Source organism: Rattus norvegicus, chromosome 15, assembly GCF_021556685.1.
Source record: "Rattus norvegicus strain SHRSP/BbbUtx chromosome 15, alternate assembly SHRSP_T2T, whole genome shotgun sequence".
Lineage (NCBI taxonomy): Eukaryota > Metazoa > Chordata > Mammalia > Rodentia > Muridae > Rattus > Rattus norvegicus.
This window is the reverse complement of record NC_141548.1, coordinates 106,641,834-106,666,030: the sequence shown is the minus strand read 5'-3', so window position 1 is coordinate 106,666,030 and position 24,197 is coordinate 106,641,834. Positions and strand designations below refer to the sequence as shown.

The 24,197-nt window shown below is 37.7% G+C and overlaps 1 protein-coding gene across 2 annotated transcripts in view; it reads right to left on the bottom strand.

The window, feature by feature from the left end:
- Itgbl1 (integrin subunit beta like 1) overlaps positions 1–24,197 on the bottom strand; it is a 267,862-nt gene that overhangs the window by 6,655 nt on the left and 237,010 nt on the right. For both annotated transcript variants that reach the window (XR_015638141.1, NM_001017505.1), the window contains 2 exon segments: positions 16,691–16,807; positions 4,053–4,199 (listed from right to left, as the gene is read on the bottom strand). Coding sequence is in view for 1 of the 2 variants with exons in the window: in NM_001017505.1 (NP_001017505.1) it covers positions 4,053–4,199; positions 16,691–16,807 (264 nt within the window). In the remaining variant the exon portion in view is untranslated.

Sequence of the window (24,197 nt, the reverse complement as noted above, 5' to 3'; positions counted from 1 at the left end):
GAGAAAATATGAAATAATAAACTTTTTAATGCAGTTAGAAAAACTCCAAACTCATTAAACTTTAAATACATACAGTAGAGTCAGGGATAAATTCTGAGTACTTCTGGTGATTGACAAATGATCAACGACTTGTGTGAATATAGCAGAAGTCCTCAGTTTTGGGTAATGGAAGGCTATGATACTGTCACGTATATCATGAAAGAATTCAAGATAAAGTGTCTTAAGCATTTGTAAGCTCATGCCATGGAAACAGGTACATTTATTTTAGGTAAAAGAATCTCCCACAACAAAATTTCACTTTTGTCATTTCTCATCACATATCCCAAGGCAAGCAAGTAGTCAGAACCAGTTAAGAGATAACAACTGCATTATATTTGTTTTACTTAATTGTTCAGTGCAGCACACATTCGATTAATCTTGTTTTACTGATAGCCTGTACTTTCAGGCTCTTTAGGGCAATATATGGAGACTTTTCAGTTTTGAGATGTAATTGACAACCTAGTAGTTACTCAGGCCCTTACTGTTGGTCTAGTGAGAAAGAGATAAAAAGTGCTTTGCATCCTCATCAACACAGAGTGTATCCTCATTTTAGAATTTACTTTTTCCTAAATTTAAATATCTTCTTTAAAATTTCTAGGCACAGAAATATTATCAATCGATTACTTGTTTAACAAATGGTTTATGAAACACCTACATGGGAACTTAATTGTCTATCATAGAGATATTCCCCAAAGAACATCACATTTGTGACTGATTTCCATCAGTGAAGGATTAACTATTTGAAGAATTAAGTGTTTTTATTTGTTTCTAACATAGTATATCTTAAATCATGAAGTTACTTCTACAATAGAAATAAATGATTTTATATACTAATGATATTAATATATCATATCTCGGATGCTTTTTTATGTTTATCATAATTCTTATAAAGAGTTTACACTTCATCTTTGAACTTATCTCTTGCCTAGAAGTGATTCTTATTAGTTCTTTTGTTTCTGGACTACTCAGCTGCAAAGAATAAAGTATTTTCCTGAAATTAGTTAAAGTTAATTTGGTTTATGTGGACTGAGTATTTGACACTTTGGAGTTCTAGCTCCAAATATAGTAGATGTCATGAAACAGTTAGAATAGAAGTGAGATTTGATTTGGGTATGTCATGGAAGCAATCTTCATGGTCACCATAATAGTGGGTGTGTTGTTTTTCTGTTTGTTGATGGTAAATAGGAAAATTTTCTTCTTCCTACACAAATAGGAACAGTATACCATGTAGTACTAACACAGTGTATGTAGTCATTCGGACCTATCATAGACCTTTATTATAGAGAGCTCTGGCTGTTCTTACAAAAACAGGGGTGGATTATCCCTCTCTAGAAAAGGGAAAATCATGAAGAGACAGTTCTGTCTAACAAATGTAAGCTTCCTGAACACTAGAAATGAGCAACTATTCAACTCAGCAGACTCACACCCATTCCCATGGGGGACCAGCCCAGCCATAGGCTGCAGTTGGCCCATCCTGTCAGAACCCTAGAGTGTTAACACCTGGAAAAACAACGTCACTAATCCATTTGTTTTCATTCTCCAAAAGGACCTTTAACAATATCTCTGTTTCTCTGGCTTTTATTATTGGGCAATTCTTTTTTTCATCTATTTGAAGAACATTCCAAAGATCTAAGGAGGAGGAAACAAACAAAAACTTTCCTTGAAGATGACAATGGAATAGCAGAGAGGATGGGAGAATTGCCTCAGACCACTTTCCAAAAACAGCTAACAGACTATCTTAATCTGACTTCATTCATCACCTATTCACCTATATATCTGTGATGACTGTCACAGCAAAAACACGAATATAGTTTTATAAATGAGAAATTCTTGCCTACAGATTTGGCTAACAGCTGTCTGGGAATGGCAATTAGAATACTAGGTTAAGGTTGGTCTTGAAAAGTATAACATTTTCCCATTCTCTTTTCTGAACAGACAAAAAGGAGGTAGCTGAGAAACAGATGAATGAAAGAGGGTACCATAAATTTACTAATGACATGGATGCAGCAATATTAACGTGACAGTTTAAAGATACATTTAAAGATATGTTCCATAATTCTATCTCTAAAAATACGAAGTGACTAGTTGGATCTAGGGTAACGTTGTTAAGATGAACACATTATTGTGTCACCACGGAGCTAAATAAACAAATAAATAAATAAATCCCTAAGTCAACAAATAAACATAAATCAATATAAGTTTCACCATATATTCTGCAATGGTAGCTAAACTTAGGGGCAACATGGCCACTAAGCATATCTCTCTTGGTCATTTACAAAAACAATTTCTGTCTGGGGTTAAAGCCCCCATTCCATTACTGACTTTATTCTTCATACATCAAGCCTGACAAAATGCTGCAACCTGACACCCCAGCAGGCAGTTTTCACTATTGTACTAATGACACCATCTGTTATGAAGGTCACAACAATGTATCTTGTTTTAAATTTTTCTATGGAGTGATTTATTGTCTTGGCTATAAATTTGTAAGAAATAAAATGCTATTTCCTCATCGTCTCCTGAAGTGATGGCTTTATTCACAGTCCCTAGCAAGCGAAGAGTTCACACTTGTCATTTTAGTGGGGGTGGGTTACAAAGTATCATGGTATGCAGTCACAAACCAATCTCTGACTCACATCTGTTCCATGATAAGAGGGGAAATTCTCACTACACTTTCAGATCACTGGGATGATGGTTTTCCTATACAGATTTTAGAAAAATTATACAAAATTCAGCAAGTCCATGGGATTTATCAAGGATACAGAGTAGAAGCATGTGAGAACATCTTTCTCATTTACCATGCTGAAATCCCCCAATCTCTTACATGCTACATTTTTATTGTAGTTCTTGGGGTGAGCTGTGGGATGATGCTCTCCATGGAGACCAGGAATAGCATCCTTGTTATCCTCTATAATGAAGACAAATTACAGTTGCAAGAGCTCAGCCTCAACCCTTTCTTCTACAAACCAGGATGGATGCCACCAGAAAGGAAAAGAAATAATCTTCAACCACTTGCTGCCCTTCATTAATGTAAGCTATGAAATTCAAAATGCAAAGCCTTGGGAAGCCTTTATATTTCCCTGAATTTAGCCATACCCAAGCATTCTATCCCCTTAGAAAATTTAGATTTTCAACCTTCTTTGGTCTGTCATTGTAATCCCACCACCCAAAGCAGATAACTGGGAAAACATTAAATAGCAATTTGTGTTTGCTTTTGTTATGAGGAAATACATTTGTGTCAATTTTTAATCAATTTTTGCACTTTTTAGTTGTTTAGGAAAGATTTATTTCATTAAGTATTGTGTACGTGCAGATTCTGTGCACAGGAGACCAAGTGCCACTCAAGTAAGAAGAAAGTATTTGATCCCCTCTATCTAGTGTAGCTGTTGCAGTTGTGAGCCACTCAATGTGGGTGTTAGAGACAGCAAATGCTCTTAATTTGCTGAGTCCTCTCTCCAGAATCCCTCAACTGCGGGGGGTTTTTTTGTTTTGATTTTTTTGTTTTGTTTTGTTTTGCATTTTCTATATGCAAATTGCCTATATTCTGAAAATTCTGCAACTCTAATGAGGACTCAATCTTTATAGCTTTTAGGGAGTAATTTTGCATAAAAGTCAGGTTAGGGAATAAATGAACTGTAACTCCATGTGCAGGTGAATATAGCTTTGTGCATTCTTACCGTATTTGCAACTGGGCATGACTCAGCAAAAGCCTATTCACAATGAGGTCCTAAACAAAATATATTTTAAAAACCACACCCGTGTTTTAGCATGAATGAAGTCTTCATTTGGTAAAGCATTTGTGTAAACTCAGGGAAGATTTCCTTTCATCTTTTGCACGGACAGAATCTCAGCTCCCATATCTCCTGCTGCTGCTGCTCAGCTTTCAGGGTTCACACACAAGCTGAGTGCCTTTCCTCAGACAAAGTTTATTCTGGAGGAACTGTTTGCTACCTGCTGTTCTGAGGAACCACAAGTCTGAGCAGAGATCCAGTCCAGGCTGTGGCAGTGATACTCACCCTTCCCCGAGCACAATGTGCCATCTGCTGACTCACACAGACTCCTGCTTTGTTCTTCGGTCATATTACACTTCCGAGGGTGTTGGCAGAGCTTACCAAACCATCCTTTCTCACAAACACAACGACCACAGGAGCACGTGCCACGGCCTGTGTAGCAACCATAGGATGAGGTAAGGGGAGGATATGAATAAGTAGCCAGAAAAATCAGAGTTTGTAAGATAGAAAATGCAAATCACAGTGTCTCACCTCCCGCTAGACATACTTTCCTTACACATACAATCATTCTGTCACATCTTTATTTAAAACAGTGTCCCAAGAGAGATCTAGCTTAGCATGGCACATTTGGATGTGATGTAGAAAATAAGCTCGCAAGAAAGAAATATTGGAATTATTTGAAATGACATTATGGCTCCTGTCCGGATATTGGTCCCTTCTCACTGCATTTCTGTCAGCAGCATGTGCTGCTGTCATTCTTCATGTGCACACTACAACACCCAGTTCAATCTTGAAGGCTAGTCACGTTGTCACTGCTGGCAGCATTTATTAATTGCTCTCCTGGGGCTTACTAATAATAACATATGGCATTCCTAAGGATTTTACCTTTGTCCTTTCCTCTTCATGAACAACAGCGGATAGAGGAATGGAGTGTAAGTACTCGTGCCCTTTATCGGTATGTAAAAATTAAAACTTGCATGAGGTTTGTGTTCACATTTGACCTTTTGTTTTTGTCTTTTTGTTTTTGAGATGCTTATTCTGTGATATGCAACTGTATTTGTGACAGTTATATGGGGGTATATAGTTTATGTATGGTGTATACACTGTTTGACTGTACAAACTGCCAACTACTAGATTTCTAAATTTTCGAATTTAGTTTTCTGGTTCTACTTAGTGCTTTGTTTTTTGTTTTTTTGTTTGTTTGTTTTTTCTGATAGTCACGCTTTCTTACAGCTTGATCACTCTCTCACTTAGTTATTTGACTGGAATTTCTCAAGTACAATATGGTAAACAGAATGAATTACCAGAAACCAAGCATAGGAAATGGAAGATGATGGACAACGCGATCCTCACATGTTTCTAAGAACATGTATTATTGTCATCTACACTGACCCAGTGCTTCTGGCACTGTGACCACCATTCTCTCTTGACTCATCTCTGCACATGAAAAGGCTAATGGACTTGACTCCATTCTTTAGAACTCATTATTGTCAATTTAACATAACCATTCATGAATCCACGTAGTGATTTTCCATAACATATGACAATCTGGAAATCAATAAAAAGCAGATGAGAGAACAATTTAAAAAACTAAATAAATGTACCTATTCCAAAAAGCCTTTCCTCATGCATTAAATGCTGCATTGTCACAGTCAGTGATGTTTGGTGTTGTCTCCACCTTACATACAGGAAGCTGAACTTCTGAGGGCTTCAAGTTGCACTTCAAATCCTGTAGTTCAGACACAGGACCAGAACATGGCTCTAGTTCCTCTGATTTCAAGGTCCACATGCCTTCCATAGTAGCACAGCACCTCTCATTTTGGGAAAGGAGCTGCATAATAATAATTTCTTAATATTTGTCTTTTTAACTCCTTCGTCTGCAGGCTTGTTCTCATTTCTTTCCCCTTCTTTGAGCTCTTTCCTCTTCACAACTAGTTTACTTGTGTCCTTTGATAATTGATTTTATCCTCCTGCTTTTTTTTATGACCTACAATCCCCACTCCTTTCTTTAGTCATTTCCAGTTATCTGACTGTCTCTTTCTCTCTGCCATTGTCTCTGTCCTCTCTCTCTCTCTCTCTCTCTCTCTCTCTCTCTCTCTCTCTCTCTCTCTCTCTCTCTCTCTCTCTGTTATGTGTTATGCCTGAAGACGCTGGAAAAGGGCATTAGATCACCCGGAGATAGAGTTACCTGCACTTGTGAAGTGTTGACAACAATATCTGGTCCCCTAGAAGAGTACTTTTAACTAGTGAACCATCATCCATACCTGTACCTTACTTTTGAGACAGGATTTCACACCAACCCTGGGGGTGATTTACTTGGCTAGTCTGTTGGCCCAGAAAGCACAGTGATCCCTCTGTCTTTGACTTTCATAAATGGTATATGCCACTGTGTCTTTTCTCACAGCAAATGCTTCATCCGTGGAGCCATGTCTTCAGCCCAAATCATGAGATTTCTGTTAACTATAAAGATTTCAGGGCTGTGCTTCCTGTACATAAATCTCCCAAGGCCTGTACCTCTGACACTCTGTTTGCTTTTCTGTCATCCTCATAATTGGAACCTTCTTAATCTTACCACATATCTTTCTTTCCAAAAGTGATCCTTTGGTGTTTTTCCATTTCTTTTAAATGTACAACTGCTGTAGTCATTCAGTTCAATTTTTTTTTTTTTTTATAATTAACTTGAGTGTTACATTTTGAGTGCTTTCCCTTTCCCGGTTTCCGGGCAAACATCCCCCTAATCCCTCCCCCTCCCCTTCTTTATGGGTGTTCCCCTCCCCACCCTCCCCCCAACAATAACGTTCACTGGGGGTTCAGTCTTAGCAGGACCAAGGGCTTCCCCTTCCACTGGTGCTCTTACTAGGATATTCATTGCTACCTATGGGGTCAGAGTCCAGGGTCAGTCCATGTATAGTCTTTAGGTAGTGGCTTAGTCCCTGGAAGCTCTGGTTGCTTGGCATTGTTGTACTTTTGGGGTCTCGGGCCCCTTCAAGCTCTTCCAGTTCTTTCTCTGATTCCTTCAACGGGGGTCCTGTTCTCAGTTCAGTGGTTTGCTGCTGGCATTCGCCTCTGTATTTGCTGTATTCTGGCTGTGTCTCTCAGGAGCGATCTACATCCGGCTCCTGTCGGTCTGCACTTCTTTGCTTCATCCATCTTGTCTAATTGGGTGGCTGTATATGTATGGGCCACATGTGGGGCAGGCTCTGAATGGGTGTTCCTTCAGTCTCTGTTTTAATCTTTGCCTCTCCCTTCCCTGCCAAGAGTATTCTTTTTCCTCATTTAGAGAAGGAGTGAAGCATTCACATTTTGATCATGCGTCTTGAGTTTCATTTGTTCTAGGCATCTAGGGTAATTCAAGCATTTGGGCTAATAGCCACTTATCAATGAGTGCATACCATGTATGTCTTTCTGTGATTGGGTTAGCTCACTCAGGATGATATTTTCCAGTTCCAACCATTTGCCTACTAATTTCATAAACTCGTTGTTTTTGATAGCTGAGTAATATTCCATTGTGTAGATGTACCACATTTTCTGTATCCATTCCTCTGTTGAAGGGCATCTGGGTTCTTTCCAGCTTCTGGCTATTATAAATAAGGCTGCGATGAACATAGTGGAGCACGTGTCTCTTTTATATGTTGCGGCAAAATGTTTTGAATAGTGATTGAATCTGTTCAACTCCCCCCACTGAGGGAGCTGTCAATTCCTGTTAGTACTACGTGCAACATATCATCATAAACCTTTAAGATACTTTCCTGTCGGGTCTCTCACATACTTGTTCACACTGCCCTATCCTTTACTTCTCACATCATATCTTTCTTCCTAGTTGTGTGAGCTTTTCTTTTGATCAACCAGGAGGTCTTGGATATGCTATAGATTCCTAAGTGGTAGAGCTTCAAGCTTCTTTTTCTAATTTTATTACTCCTCTTCTCTCTTTTACTTCACTGACCCAAGATTCCTGTGCATTTCATATACTTGCTGAAGTGGAATACGTTTCTCTCTCAATATATTCCAGTCCTGCCAATGTACAAATTTCAGCAAGTGACGGAGTATCCTTCCATAAAGAATTTTTTGATATCTCCAAGTAGAACTCATTTAATCCCCTTTGAATTTATTCTGTCTCTCTCTGTCTCTGTATCTCTCTCTGTCTCTCTCTTTCTCTCTATCTCTGTTGTCTCTGTCTCTGTCTCTCTTTGTCTCTGTCTCTCTCTCTCCCTCTTGTGTTTGTATTTGGATGTTTGCATGTTTGTGTTACTCAGGTTCAAATCCAAGGCTTGTGCATACTTTGTAACATTTTACTTTAATCTGAACTACATCTTGAAACTTCTATACAATTTTATTTCTCACTTTGCATGGGAATCTTTAGTGTGAGGGAAGGCATTCTGCTATTACTGAAAGAATCAATGGCTCCTCACAACAAATAATATAATATCAAATTTGTTTGGGAGGGAGCAAGTCCATATTTGCCATTCATTAGCTCATTTATCAAATCCTTTTACAAAGTAAAATTGTCAACTATACCAGACAACCATCAAAATGCATCAATATTTACATTTTGATTTGTCATTTATACACAACTTCTCTTTATTTAAAATGTGAATCAATTTTAATAGCATATTCTTTACAAGTAACTATAAATCAGTCATCAACTCAAGAAATATTTGTTAAGTACTGGGTATTTTATTAGCAGTTTGGAATACAGTAGAATAAAGTATGGGTTGGCCCTATTTTCATGGCACCAGGGATGAATACAAGTTACAGGAAAAAGTACACTTGAGTTACTAGAGCTTGAAGAGTCTGTTACTATATTCAATGGTGAAAGCAGGGCGAACAAGGGTACTCACAAACGTAGTCATCAAAACCAGGCATGAGAAGGAGCCAGGCAGTCAATGTTCTAGGAACAGAGCCTAGAAATCCTTGGGACAAGAAATATATGCCCACCTTAGCTGGCATGTTTTAGGCAGTGAAAGCCAACTGTTTGAATGATTAATCAAATGGGAGTGAAGTTCAGAAATGAGCACATAGCTAGTTTCTTATTTTGAGTAAAAAATTTAAATCTGTCCTGAGAGGAATAGAGGAATGACAGAAGACATTAAGCCAGATGATACGGCATAATTAACAATTTGCAATTTCATTTAAGTAACTGAGTGTGGCTGGCTATGTTGGGGTACATGACTTTGGAGAATGTAGAATGCTATTAATGATCAAGTCAGGGAAAAATGAGGATACTGCTATTTGAGTTCTGTCTTGATGGTAGAACATGGGCCTATGGGATAAACTGTGGGCCTGGAGGTTGCACATATGGGAAAAAATATTGATTTTCTGCCCAGAAATCCAGAGTAAAATGTATTTTATCAAGTAAAGAAGTTTCAGGAAGTTAAAGGAACAACATCAGCTCTTTCTTGAATATCCTGTGTTTGAAAACCCTTAAGACACTGAACTGCATCCATATCAGAGCTCAGAGAGCAGGTTGGGGATGATTCTAGGCAAACACACACTGATGTTTACAATAGTGCACAACATTCTGAGTTTTAGAAATGAATGAGTCAACCCAGGGAGAATAAATTCTGACAAACTCTAAGCTTTAAGGCTATAATACAAAAAGGAAAGCCAGACAAGGAGTAAAATCCAGCAAAGGAGGAAAATACTATAACAAAAGGGAGTGTCTCAGAAATGTAGCCTACTGAGCACAGTTTCTGAAAATTTTAGTTAAAAGAAATAAAAGCATAAAAGTAGACAATTGCCTTCAAGTCAACTTTTATCTAGTGAGCCTTACTACATTGCCATTGAAGATTACAGAGTAAAGTAGCCACAGCCAGCAGAACTCTAGAAAAATAATCTATGCTGATAGCTCACTGAGATTGTCACTCTTAGTGTTAAGAATAGTAGTGATGTCACCTTCATGGAAGGGACATTCTGGAATTATCTCTAGGAATTGAGCTTTATGACTATTCACATGGCTCTGAAACTGCTTTTGCCTTCCTTCCTTCCTTAGACTTTTTACAGATAACCAACTTTTTATAAGCAAAAAAACCATTCGTCTTGTCATGTTCACATCTTCACATTGCTTTCATTTTCACACTGAAATATGCACTGAGAATGATCTGTACCTCGCTGTCTAGTGTAATTCAATACTCACTGCAGGTGAGTATTTGCATTTAGTTAAACTAGGTAATTTTTAAAAATTAGTTTCTTGATCTTGTTAGGAATAGGACAAGTACTCGAGTACCCAATAGTCACTTAGGTCTGTGGGTATTGTAAATAACTCAGATCTCAGAAACTTCTGCCAACTATGCAAGATTTGTTGAATGTGTCTACTTAAGATAATAATCTTTCCCAATGCAAATTGCTCCTTAAACCATTGGACTGAGTTTCTTAATTGGTAAACTAATTCATTTTATCATTTATTGATTAAATTTAACACTATAAAGCATTGTCATTTCTGAATTTACAACCATAGATATATGATTTCCTTCAAATTGCAGCCATGAGCTGGAGAAATCCCAGAAGAAATGGGAACTGATTGTGTAATTAAGAGGTGGCTCTTCATTATCCTTTCTCGCTTCTTAAATTGGACTCCTGGGTAGCTATTCCAGGAGCAAGGGGGAATGAGAAAAAGCAGCCTACAGTCTATTTCTCATTCTCACCCTAGGTATAGGGCATGTAGGAGGGAAGCCTCTGATTAAGCTTATATTCACTAGAATAATTAAACACATGTGAAAGAGCATCTGAGTATATTCTCTTTATGAAATTAGAAAAAGTCTACAGTGCTGAAAATGAATAAATCTTAGGAACTATCCCTCAGACAAAGCACTTTTAAATAGTTATTTATTTGAAAAAAATCATGCCAATTATCAGTTACATGCATTTTATTTGTTAACAAAAATTGTTTAGAGAAAATCTGCAAACCCTGTGTGGTGAGGGAACATGACTCACACAGAAGCTAATTAAATGAAGAATAGTCCTACTTCACACTGATTTTCTTTTTGCCATTTTTGTGACTCGTTTTAAGGTTGCAATTTTGGTTCAATCAAAACTGAACTGTTTAAAATTATGAAATTAGTTACATTCACCTTTGAGTACAATTGCAAATTTATCTTAACCTGCCAAAATGGGTTTAATCATCTTCAGTTTTATTGTTAGGAAAGTGGATAAACAATATTGGCTCTTGGGTTTTACATGCTTTCTGATTAAGTGACATGTAGATGCTTTGGATTTACATATTTGTTGGATAATATTCTCAAACAGTCCCTGCTTTTGAGTTAGAAGCTGTATTTAGTTCTCTGGCCACAGCACGAATATGTAGAATTCTAACTAAATGTCAAGGTGAACCCACAAATCAGTGTGGTGGTAAACTGAGTGCGTGATCCACATTCGAAATGTTCAATTTATTCTATTTTATGTCTAACTTAGAAGAAGATTATCCAAATGTTTTATACTTACTTAGTAATGGTTTACCCATCACTGGCTTCCTATAACAGAGAAGCATTAACCTTAACTCTCAACTTGGCACAGTCAAAGCTCATCTGAGAGGGAAGCCTCAATAAAAGGATTATCAAGATCAGACTGGCCCATGAGCTTGTCTATGGGAGTTGTCTTGACTTTTAATTGATGCAAGAGGGCCTATTTGTATAATCAGTGCAATTTAATGTACTGGAGAATTTGAACTTTCCATAGCTATATTACCAAACTATTTCAACAGTGCTAATGAACTTATATTTGAAAAGAATTCTATCTCTTAAAGGAAATTTAGAAAGAAATACAATAGAATGTCATCAGATATTATTTTGGGACACACACACACACACACACACACACACACACACACACACACGTCTTTATGTCTTTTATGGGTTTCACTGTGTAGCTTGTCTTGGAACTCACTCTGTAGACCACACTGGTCTCAAGCTCAGAGATCTGCCTACCTGTGATTTAATTCCAAATTTAATTCCAAGTACTGGAATTAAAGGTATAAGCAAGCCACCACTATCAAACTTGGTGATATTTTTTATCAATGAATTTTGTTTTGGTTTTTGCTCTATTCTTTAATTAAGTGTTTCAGAGGAAATGATCAAATTAAAATAATTTTAGTATCCATTATTTGTTGGAAAAATGAATAATGAAATCTGCAGGCAACAAATGGAACGGAAGTATATTATTATATTAATGAGTTAACACATGTGTGTGTATGTATACATATGTATGTATATACATATATATATAATATTTTTCTCCTTTATGTTGTTAGCTTCTAACTTTTGCATAAGTGTGTTTTTTTGTGAGAGTGAGTATCAGTATAAGCTCAGAAACAACTAAAAATGGGTCTACTAGATGGGAAAATTTTAGGGGATGAATTAGGAAGAATAAAATAACACAGGCTAAGTAGGAAAAAATGTGGGAGTAGAAATATTGAGGGTGAAAGAATGGAGCAGAAAGAAGGAGCTCAACAAAAGTACTAAGTATGTATAAAGATGCTGCAAGATTGCTTTGCAGGCTGATTAAAAAATTAGTTGAAAGGGAAAACATCCTTGTTTCCACCACAAATAGCAATACCTGTGACAAGGTATAACAGATAGAGGCTCCAAATAAAGCCCTCCCAACATGTTCAGGATCAACTTAGAATTACTTAAGGATACAAGAAAATGTGGCTGTCAGCATAGCTCAGAAGTTAAGAGCACTCACTGCTCTTGTTAACGACCTAGGTTTGGTTCAGAGCACCCAGGTCAAACCTAATAACTACCTACAACTCTGGAACCCAAGGATCTGATGCCTTCTTCTGGTAACTGTTAGTATCTGCATGTACTGAGTGTATATACATACACTCAGGCATACTCACATATACATAAAATAAATAAATACTTTTAGAAGACACAATAAAATAAAATATCTTTCCTCAACAAATATTTTTATTTACTATGATTTTGTTAGACTTCTCAGACCTAAATACTTTCATATTAAACACCACACACCCAAAGCTGTTGTAAATCCAATCCACATCTACTCCAACTTGAAGAATTCTATACTCCATAATTCTATGCTCACAAATTCTGAGACTCCCTTAACTTCTAATTTATTTAAAGGATGCTCTTTATGCTAAGTTTGAAAAAAGCTTGAAGTGTGGATTATGATGATGGAGAAGAGAGGAAGAGAGTTTGATTATATCCACATTCATGGCATCTCACTGAGTCATGTAATCCTTGGAAGCAATACATACAGAGGGAATGTACAACAGCTCCTCAGACGAGGTATCTGGGAGCAGATCTGGTGAGATTATTTAGAAGAATGTAAAAAAAAAATAAAGAGCAGAATACTAGGTAGAATCATGATATATCTTAGCTTTTCCATCCCATTGACCTCTATGTAAAACCTATTCTCTTCAAAAAGGAGATAACTGTTAAATGCAAAGTATAAATTTTTCCATCCATCTAATACTGCAAAGAAATCTGGGAGCCACCAGGGCTGACTTTAGCTATCACTAATATCATTCATTATATCAGGAATGTTTATAAGTTCTGCTTATCCTCCAGAGTTAGAGCTTTTATTTGACTCAATTAAATGTTTACCAGCTTCCTTACAAGAACATGGGTCAGAAACCAACACCTTGGCATCATCAAACATGGGCATTCTGCTTCACAGGGGTTTATATACTCATATGACTGTCTTCTCTGCAGATCATAGGCCAGACACACAGATGATTTTATGTACTCCAGAGAGGTTCTTTTATGAGTTGTAAAAGTCATGAGAGCTTTTGACTTCCTTACAGAGTGCTTGCTACACTGTGTACTTTATTACCACAACTGGTTCAGGTTCAAATGTCTTCTACAATGGAAGGTCTTCTGTATTTTAAGATCAGTGAAGAAATAGAAAACCATGATAATAAAACAGCCACCACCCATGTAATCTCTTCCACAAAGCATAAACAGAAAATACAGGAATTAAAACATTAATTTTCCTCACCTCTTTAATGAAACCTGTATGTGAAGATCAGTGCAAAGCTAAGTGGGAACCATTGTTCACCCTTCTTGTAGCATTTAAAACAAACTAGAGATAATTTGCACTGATCCTTGTTTCTTTTTCCAGACTCACTTATTTCTATATTTATTTAGCGCTCCAATCTCAGTGCATTCAGAGCAATGGGAGCATATATGTGCAATGGTAGAAAGTACCATGCTTCAGATTTGTAGATCCAGCTAAGGTCAAAGAATGTCATTATTTTCTTTCATTTTTAGCTTTCATATCCTAAACAAGTGTCTCTTACATGGTCTCTTCAGTGTCACATTTGATGATTCAAAGACTGTCTGGTACAGTGCTGAAAATTCTTTTGCTTTTGTTTGTTTTTCTGAGTACAAGAAGGATATATGTCTTATATACAAATATACATGCTAGATTAAGTTTGATTAGACATGATCAGATCTTGAGCTCAATATTAATGGATCAATTATATTTAAATGAAGTGTTTTTGAGCAAAATAAATAAAATAAAGTTGTGTATTGAATAGTCATTGAAAATATTGTGGCCAAAGAAAGAATCTAATTACACATTTCTCCTGAGTCTGGTGATTCTGCATTTGTTAATTCAGTGTTCAGGGTTGTCTTGTAGAACATAGCTGCCATACATACAAAGGACATATGCCATACATATGTTGGGGTATGTTATTACACAGAGTACCAGGCATGGCTAGTTAGTTATGTATAATGTTTTTGGCTCTTTATTCTTACTTATAACATGACCAAGCCATTGTACTAAGATCTTGTTCTTGTAAAGTGTATGTAAGTTTTGAAGTGGTATCTGTGTTGTTAGCCATAACAGATACTCACTGACATTCTTTCCTCCTTGTTGCTTATGTTGAGTTTTACTGTCTGAAGGTTTCTTTCAGTCATGGGAACTGATCACACACCTTGTGATCACACACCATGTGAGTCATGCTGATGTAGTAAGAAAATAATTGCAAGAAGTAGACATTAGGGAACAATTGGTTAATACATGAGAATTGTGTTTTGCATGATTCTAGACCTTCATTTCTTGTGCTAGAATAAAGTTTTAATAGAACCTATATGTTATTCAAATCAAATAGCTTTTATCAAATGCCTTTTCTTTCCTAACACGACTTCCAGTTCTCATTACATTTTTCAACAAACAACAACCAAATATATTTCTTCAGAACCTGTTCTGAGCTCTGGGACAACTCCATTTCTCATTGCTCCTGGAAGAATTGCTGCCCTGGTTTGTTCATGGGGATTTTACTAATTTGGATCATGTAAGTCTGTTCTCTTAGAGACAGAGTCAACTTTGTGTAGATGGACAATACGGATCACATGCAATCCTGAGAATTTTTCAAGCAAAACCCTTCCATAGGTTGTTTCACTCACCCAATAAGCACTTGCTCTTATGTGACAGGTAAAAAATCTGTTTTGGTTTTTGATAGAAATGTTCATGGAGAAAAAATACACAATTTAATGTACGTAGAGATTTAATAGATGTGTAAGAAATCAAATACTTCAAATAAATCATCCAATTATGCTGTACAAGGAGGATCATGTTTGGTGAACACTGGATGTCAGAAAGGAAAGGACAACAAACATGACCAGACCATTGTGAGAAGATCCCAGTCTATAGGCACTGTCCTTAACCAAGCAACAAGATTATGTTAATAAGAATAGTAAGGTCCATATGGAAGGAACTTTCTAGATACTAGCTATGTATATATGTATATATATATATATATATGTAAATTATATATAAACTAAGTGACAATAATCTTTTAGATAATGCTAGCAACTAATATTAGTGAAGAGAAGAGCTAACCTAAAAGCAACATTGAAACGGGGAAATAATTTGATGGCCCTCTGAGGAACTCCATAGCATGAGGAAAAATCTGTAAACTGAACGTGCAGGCTCACACACGTTTCTGCCGTTTGTAATTTTTGGTTGCTAACTCAATCAACCTCCCTCCATGTCTTACCCTGAGAATGAAGAAAGTAGAAATTCTATTTTAGAATAACCTCCACGATTATAGAGCAAGAAAGCATCAGATATAGTAAATACTTCAAAGCACTTGCCCATTGTTCAATATAAGTGGTAAAATTATAAATGTCTCAGAGTATGTTACAGAAAGTAGAGGTGATCAAAATTCACAAGAAGGTAGAAGTGAACTGTAAAGATAGACAGATGCATAGTGATGATAGAGTAAGAAGAGAGTTGCCAGATGATGGTCAAAAGACACCAGCAACATCATTCTGGACAATACAAAGCATTTTAAGACTGACAGATCTAGAGTAATTCAGATCTATATTCCCTCTCCTGGATGGTATTCATCTCAGCATTTCATCTCTTGGACTTTAATCTTCTCATTTTACTTTTCCATCTATCATTGCCCTACCTTTCTCTTTATCTGGGTAATTGATTTTCAGGTTAATTTTGGTATCCAAATGTAAGGCAAGGAGCTGAGTTTCTATGTGTTCTGATTCTGTAGTGAACTTGGACTGTAATCTTACAGTTACTTTCCCAGGTTTTGGTGATATTTCATTTCTGAATCAGTATTTCTGAGTGAAATAATAGAAATCATGAACAGGTATTGGCATGCAATGGAAACCTTTCACTTGCCACCAACTAGCATGGAACTTAGAAATTGATTTAGGGGGCTGGGGATTTAGCTCAGTGGTAGAGCGCTTACCTAGGAAGCGCAAGGCCCTGGGTTCGGTCCCCAGCTCCGAAAAAAAGAACAAAAAAAAAAAAAAAGAAATTGATTTAGATTAGACAATATTTTCACATATCCACAAGTCAAGTGTTCTTGTTTATAAAAGTGGTAATAAAGCTATATTGCTTTTTGATATAATGGTGTATTTAACTACTTTTTTTGAACAGAATCTTTAAATGGCCTAAACAATGAAGAAGGTCAGATGAAGTAAAGCTGAGAGAACAGTAACTACCTCCACAGACCACACCGTCTAGGTCTTCACAGCGCCGGTCATCACACTCACAGGTCTTGCCATATACTCTGCTGTCCCCGGGAGGGTAACAGGTACATCTGCCACATTCGCATCTGCCTACAAGGTAACCAGAGAGAGCAAGGTTTATCAGGGCTTTCAGAGAAACAAGCACATTCAAAACCCAAATATCCCAAAGTGTCCAACAAATACTTTCTCCACCTTTCCTACAACACTCTGAAATTCAAACATAAATGCCAAGAAACTATGGAGTGGAAAGGACAATGGCTGAGAAGTTGGCCACATTTGTTATGCCACATTTTAATCAACTCTGAGGGATAATTCCATGATGAAACTGTTTAACACCTAGTTCAAATGTGCCATTAAAAATAATTGCATCAAAGCATCATGTGTAATATACATAAAATGCTCATATATCAGTATACATTTTCATCTAATTCAACATACTTTGGTTATGTAAAAGTTCTTTTAATTGGAGATGGAGTATCACATGAGAAAAAAAAGTAATCATAGGTACATTTCTGTTTGATAATTTAGTGATTTTCGTGGCTGATTTCCTAGTTCATAAAAATCATTTTAATATGGAACAAACACAAAAAACCACGACCTTCAAATACTTAGCCCTAAACCTCAAACTATGAATGTATTGCAGAATGAGTTTGATTCATGTGAAGCCCCTCAGCTTGTGAGATGAAAATTGACATCATTATTTCTTCAGCTGTACCTAGCTGCTAATCGTTGATTCCTTGCTTTGTCTCATTTTGTTTTTAAAATATTACATATTGACTACCAGATTATGCCCAATTGACAAGACAAGAAATTGCGATATCATTGAGACTAAGTACTTGTTGGTGGTGAACCTGCTAGTTAAGATTAGAATCAAAATTCACATCCATTCTCATTGACCTTGAAGCTTGTTCACCTATTAAGTAATATTGCATTTTAATATGGCATCATAAGACTGAACAGGAAGAAACTTCCCTTTGTCTGAGAAATCAGACTCATTTGCCAGAAATTCATCTGGTGACAGGACTTCAAGACAGCTGTTACTCCTAGTCATTAGCCTAACTATCATAATTACACACCCACTGAAATGATCCTATGATGCTTCAGGGCTAGCCCAACAATGCTGTTGCTGTAACTTGTATCTTGTTAAAGAAATTCAGCATTGGCAGTGGTGGAGGAAAAACATTATTTAGACTCATACAGTCTTAGAGCTGAAATTACAGATGATCTAATTTGCAATGATTCAGTCATTCTGGCAGGAGTGTAGGGTCAGTGTTGCCTTAGAATACTGTGAAAGATGAGACACTTTCAACAAGGCTTTTTCCCGGTCTTCTGAATAACTTCTTTTTCTACTTGCTAGTAGCTGTAACTATAACAACAGAGAAGGATCTCTCTCTGAATGACAGTTCTTCTTGGCCATTGAGGACCAGAATGGAGACACAGGAGAACCTCTTGCTAGAGTTCTGGTTCTCAAGCAAAGGTGCAGGATCCAAGATGAAACAGAGAGCTTAGCCCAGCATATAGCACCAGCAACCTGTGTCCTGTGTGTTCCCCTTATCCAGCCTGTTGCAGACGCTGATGATCCAAGTGAATTACAATCATGAACTCCTTATAAAATGTATTTTCTCCCATTAATGAAGTTTATAGTCAATGTTGGATATTCACTGAAGACACAGACATCACTCATGTACATTATTTCATCCTAATTTTGTACTTTATACAATCTCCTCTATAGAATACCACCAATGGTTAGAAGCCAGTGAAAATCTGAGCTCTCTAAGACACTATCTTTTCTTTCATGCTTGATTAGATGGCAGAATTGCTCCTTGACTCTCACCTAGTATCCCTTCACTACTAAAGCACTAAGTACAATTTTATATTAGATAAACAGTGCTTAAATCTTATCAAGACAACAAGATCTTTCCAGTGCAAAGCACCAGTGATTTTTTCCTCTTTCTTTCTTTCTTTCTTTCTTTCTTTCTTTCTTTCTTTCTTTCTTTCTTTCTTTTCTTTCTTTCTTTCTTTCTTCTTTCTTTCTTTTTGATCTTTATTAACTTGAGTATTTTTTTATTCTTTTTTTTTTATTAACTTGAGTATTTCTTATATACATTTCGAGTGTTATTCCCTTTCCCGGTTTCTGGGCAAAAATCCCCCTCCCCCCTCCCCTTCCTTATGGGTGTTCCCCTCCCAACCCTCCCCCCATTGCCGCCCTCCCCCCAACAGTCTAGTTCACTGGGGGTTCAGTCTTAGCAGGACCCAGGGCTTCCCCTTCCACTGGTGCTCTTACTAGGATATTCATTGCTACCTATGAGGTCAGAGTCCAGGGTCAGTCCATGTATAGTCCTTAGGTAGTGGCTTAGTCCCTGGAAGCTCTGGTTCCTTGGCATTGTTGTACATATGGGGTCTCGAGCCCCTTCAAGCTCTTCCAGTTCTTTCTCTGATTCCTTCAACGAGGGTCCTATTCTCAGTTCAGTGGTTTGCTGCTGGCATTCGCCTCTGTATTTGCTGTATTCTGGCTGTGTCTCTCAGGAGAAATCTACATCTGGTTCCTGTCAGCCTGCCCTTCTTTGCTTCATCCATCTTGTCTAATTGGGTGGCTGTATATGTATGGGCCACATGTGGGGCAGGCTCTGAATGGGTGTTCCTTCAGTCTCTGTTTTAATCTTTGCCTCTCTCTACCCTGCCAAGGGTATTCTTGTACCCCTTTTAAAGAAGGAGTGAAGCATTCACATTTTGATCATCCGTCTTCAGTTTCATTTGTTCTAGGCATCTAGGGTAATTCAAGCATTTGGGCTAATAGCCACTTATCAATGAGTGCATACCATGTATGTCTTTCTGTGATTGGGTTAGCTCACTCAGGATGATATTTTCCAGTTCCAACCATTTGCCTACGAATTTCATGAAGTCATTGTTTTTGATAGCTGAGTAATATTCCATTGTGTAGATGTACCACATTTTCTGTATCCATTCCTCTGTTGAAGGGCATCTGGGTTCTTTCCAGCTTCTGCCTATTATAAATAAGGCTGCGATGAACATAGTGGAGCACGTGTCTTTTTTATATTTTGGGGCATCTTTTGGGTATATGCCCAAGAGAGGTATAGCTGGATCCTCAGGCAGTTCAATGTCCAATTTTCTGAGGAACCTCCAGACTGATTTCCAGAATGGTTGTACCAGTCTGCAACCCCACCAACAATGGAGGAGTGTTCCTCTTTCTCCGCATCCTGGACAGCATCTGCTGTCACCTGAGTTTTTGATCTTAGCCATTCTCACTGGTGTGAACTTGAGTATTTCTTATTTACATTTCGATTGTTATTCCCCTTCCAGGTTTCCAGGCCAACATCCCTCTAACTCCTCCTTCTCCCCTTCTATGTGGGTGTTCCCCTCCCTATCCTCCCCCGACTACTGCCCTCCCTGCAACAATCACATTCACTGGGGGTCCAGCCTTGGCAGGGCCAAGGGCTTCCCTTTACACTGGTGCTCTTACTAGGCTATTCATTGCTACCTATGAGGTTGGAGCTCAGGTTCAGTCCATGTATAGTCTTTGGGTAGTGGCTTAGTCCCTGGAAGCTCTGGTTGGTTGGCATTGTTGTTCATATGGGGTCTCGAGCCCCTTCAAACTCTTCCAGTCCTTTCTCTGATTCTTTCAACGGGGGTCCCGTTCTCAGTTCAGTGGACTGCTGCTGGCATTCGCCTATGTATTTGCTATATTCTGGGTGTGTCTCTCAGGATAGATCTACATCCAGTTCCTGTCGGTCTGCACTTCTTTGCTTCATCCATCTTATCTAGTTTGGTGGCTGTATATGTATGGGCCACATGTGGAGCAGGCTCTGAATGGGTGTTCCTTCTGCCTCTGTTCTAATCTTTGCCTCCCTATTCCCTCCCAAGGGTATTCTTGTTCCCCTTTTAAAGAAGGAGTGAAGCATTTGCATTTTGGTCATCCTTCATGTGTTATGTGCATCTAGGGTAATTCAAGCATTTGGGTTAATAGCCACTTATCAATGAGTGCATACCATGTGTCTTTTTCTGTGATTGGGTTACCTCACTCAGGATGATATTTTCCAGTTCCATCCATTTGCCTATGAATTTCATAAAGTCGTTGTTTTTGATAGCTGAGTAATATTCCATTGTGTAGATGTACCACATTTTCTGTATCCATTCCTCTGTTGAAGGGCATCTGGGTTCTTTCCAGCTTCTGCCTATTATAAATAAGGCTGCGATGAACATAGTGGAGCATGTGGCTTTGTTATATGTTGGGGCATCTTTTGGGTATATGCCCAAGAGAGGTATAGCTGGGTCCTCAGGTAGTTCAATGTCCAATTTTCTGAGGAACCTCCAGACTGATTTCCAGAATGGTTGTACCAGTCTGTAATCCCACCAACAATGGAGGAGTGTTCCTCTTTCTCCACATCCTTGCCAGCATTTGCTGTCACCTGAGTTTTTGATCTTAGCCATTCTCACTGGTGTGAGGTGAAATCTCAGGGTTGTTTTGATTTGCGTTTCTCTTGTGACTAAAGATTTTTTGATTGTGTTGGCAGTGAGAAAGATCTCGGCTATTTGAAGGAGAAAGACAAGATATGTAGATTTATTGTCCTTAATGAAAAGGAAGTTGGATTTGTTTCATTCACTTAAGAAATGATATTATTTCACAGATTCTTCTAAAGTTATGAAGATATGAATGTGATTCACCAACTATTATAAAATTAAAATTATCATAAATAACTAAAGAGAATAATATGTCTACTTCTAATAAGTGCTATTGTGACATATTGACAATCAAAACAATAAATTCAATCAATTGCCAAATGAAAGAAATAGTTAGTTTATAGGAAGATTAGGAAAGGATATCCAGAGACTTTGACACATGGGGATCCATTCCACATGCAGTTACCAAACCCAGTCACTACTGGGGATAACAAAAGGTACATGCCGACAGGAGCCTGATATAGCTGTCTCCTGAGAAGTTCTGGCAGAACCTGACAAATACCAAGGCAAATATTCACAGCCAACCATTGAACTGAGAATGGGGTCCCCAATGGAGGAATTAGAGAAAGGACTGAGGTTACTGATGGGGCTTGCAACCCCATAGGAAGAACAACAATATTACCACAGAGACACCACAGAGCTCCTAGGGACTAAACCACCAACCAAACAGTACCCATGGCTCCAGCCACATATGTAGCAGAGGATGGGCCTTGTTAGACATCAATGGGAGGAGAGGCCCTTGGTTCTGTGAAGGCTCAATCCTCCAGTATAGGGGAATGCCAGAGCAGGGAGCCAGGAGGAGAGGGCAGGTTAGTTGGGGAGCACCTTCATGGTGACAGGGGGGATAGGCTGGTGGGTTTCTGGAGGGGAAACAGGGAAAGGGGATAACATTTGAAATATAAATAAAGAAAATAAAATAAGACAACTCAGAAACAAATAGAAATACCTATGTGATAAGAAGTTAATTGAATCAATAAAATCAATATTATCGTACCAAAACATATCCAAAGTATATTCTACACTAATTTGAACTACCTACTTTTTTTATTGGTTATTTTATTTATTTACATTTCCAATGTTATCCCCTTTCCCATTTTCCCTTCACAATCCCCTGTCCCTCCCCCTGCCTCTGTGAGGATGCTCACCCACTCACTCCTGCCTCAGCACCCTAGCATTCTCATATCCTGGGTCATCAAGCTTCCACAGGACCAAGGAGCTCCCCTCCCAGTGATGTCAGAGAAGGCAATCCTCTGCTACTTATCCAGTTGGAGTGACCTGTGTCCACTTTGGTTGGTGTTTAGTCCCTGAGAGCTTTGGGGTGTCAGATTGGTTGATATTGTTGTTCTTCTTATGGGTTACACACCCCTTCGGCTTCTACAGTCCTTGCCCTAACTTCTCCATTGGGGTCCCCGTGCTCAGTCTGATGTTTGACTGTGTATACCTGCATCTGTATTGACTCTGGAAGAGCCTCTCAAGGGACAGCTATACAGGACTCCTGTCAGCAAGCACTTATTGGCATCTGTAATAATGTCTGGATTTGGTGGCTGCATAGGGGATGGATCCCTAGGTGTGGTAGTCTCTGGATGGCCTTTCCTTCAGTTTCTCCTCCACTCTTTGTACCTGCATTTCCTTTTGACAAGGGGAATTCTGAATTTCTATTTTTGAGGTAGGTGGGTGACCCCATCCCTCAACCAGGGGCGGTACCTATCCACTGGATATGGTCTCTACAGGTTCTTCCCCACTCTGTTGGGTATTTCGGCTAATGTCCTCCCTGTTGGATCCTGAGCAACTAGTCTTCTCTCAACAAACCCTCCAAAAAATAGAACTACCTACTCTTAAATATAGATAGCATAGTTATTAACATTTACAAAAAGCCAGTCTAGTAATGTTTTCTATATAAGACAGTATTATATAGTATACAAAACACTACTCAGTGTTTTATGGCTTATTAAACCTTAGTAAAGAATAATAATGAAAGAACAAAGATATTAAAGAGTTCAGATAAAAATAGGCTTTATGCTTTTCACTTCTAACATATAAAACCAAGAAATAGTGTAATTCAGATACTGAAAAAATGTACAGCTCATAGGTCTATGTATAACTAATTATTTAAAATTTTTAAATATATCTCATTTAAATTAAATTTTGGACTTTTTGCTTCTCCTATAACATCAAGATATAAAACTCTTTGAAAGATGTACAGAAAGACAATGATTTAGGCTGTTTATGGAGCTTCCTGGGAAAAATTTACCTAGCATTCATAATAACAGCACCACAATATAAAATAGAAGTCTAGTATGCTCTAATAAATTACCAAATATCTACTGAGATTTGTTTTCCGTAAGGTTCCTAGTTAAATATGGTAATATTTTCCCAAAAAGTCAAGTCTAAATGTTCTGCTTTTCTAGAGTTTGCCTCACTTCACTAAATATTGACTACAAATAAAATAGTTGGAGAAGGAGTATATTACCAAATATTAAATAATTTTGGATCATCTCTTCTGACTCTAAAAATGACCATTAGTATGAGACTCATTTGATTAATATTTGTATATGGAAAGTCAAATGTTTTCATTAGTTGCTTTATTAAATAGAGAGTTGAATTTTTCTAGGGCTTTCTTTCTCTTTAGGTCCAACTATATATAAAACTAACTTTCCCTTTCTGTATGATTTTATTTTTTTCATTTGCACTTTTATTAACACAGGCTATAACAAGCATGCTTCTGTCTACTCTCTGATTTTTATTACTCCTTATTAACCATGATACTCCTTATTAAGCATGATGTAGGATATTATTTAGTTTGAGTGGATCATTTTATAGAACTAATCGAATTATTGTTTTATCAAGGAATACAAGAGTCTTCACAGGGGCGGGGTCTAGTTCCATGTCTTGCAAGTTCTTCATGTGAGATAGTTTTAAAATACAGGAGGAGAGGTGGTATTTGGGAACATACAGAAGAAAGACATTTTCAAGAATGGATATGAGATATACTAACATTCAG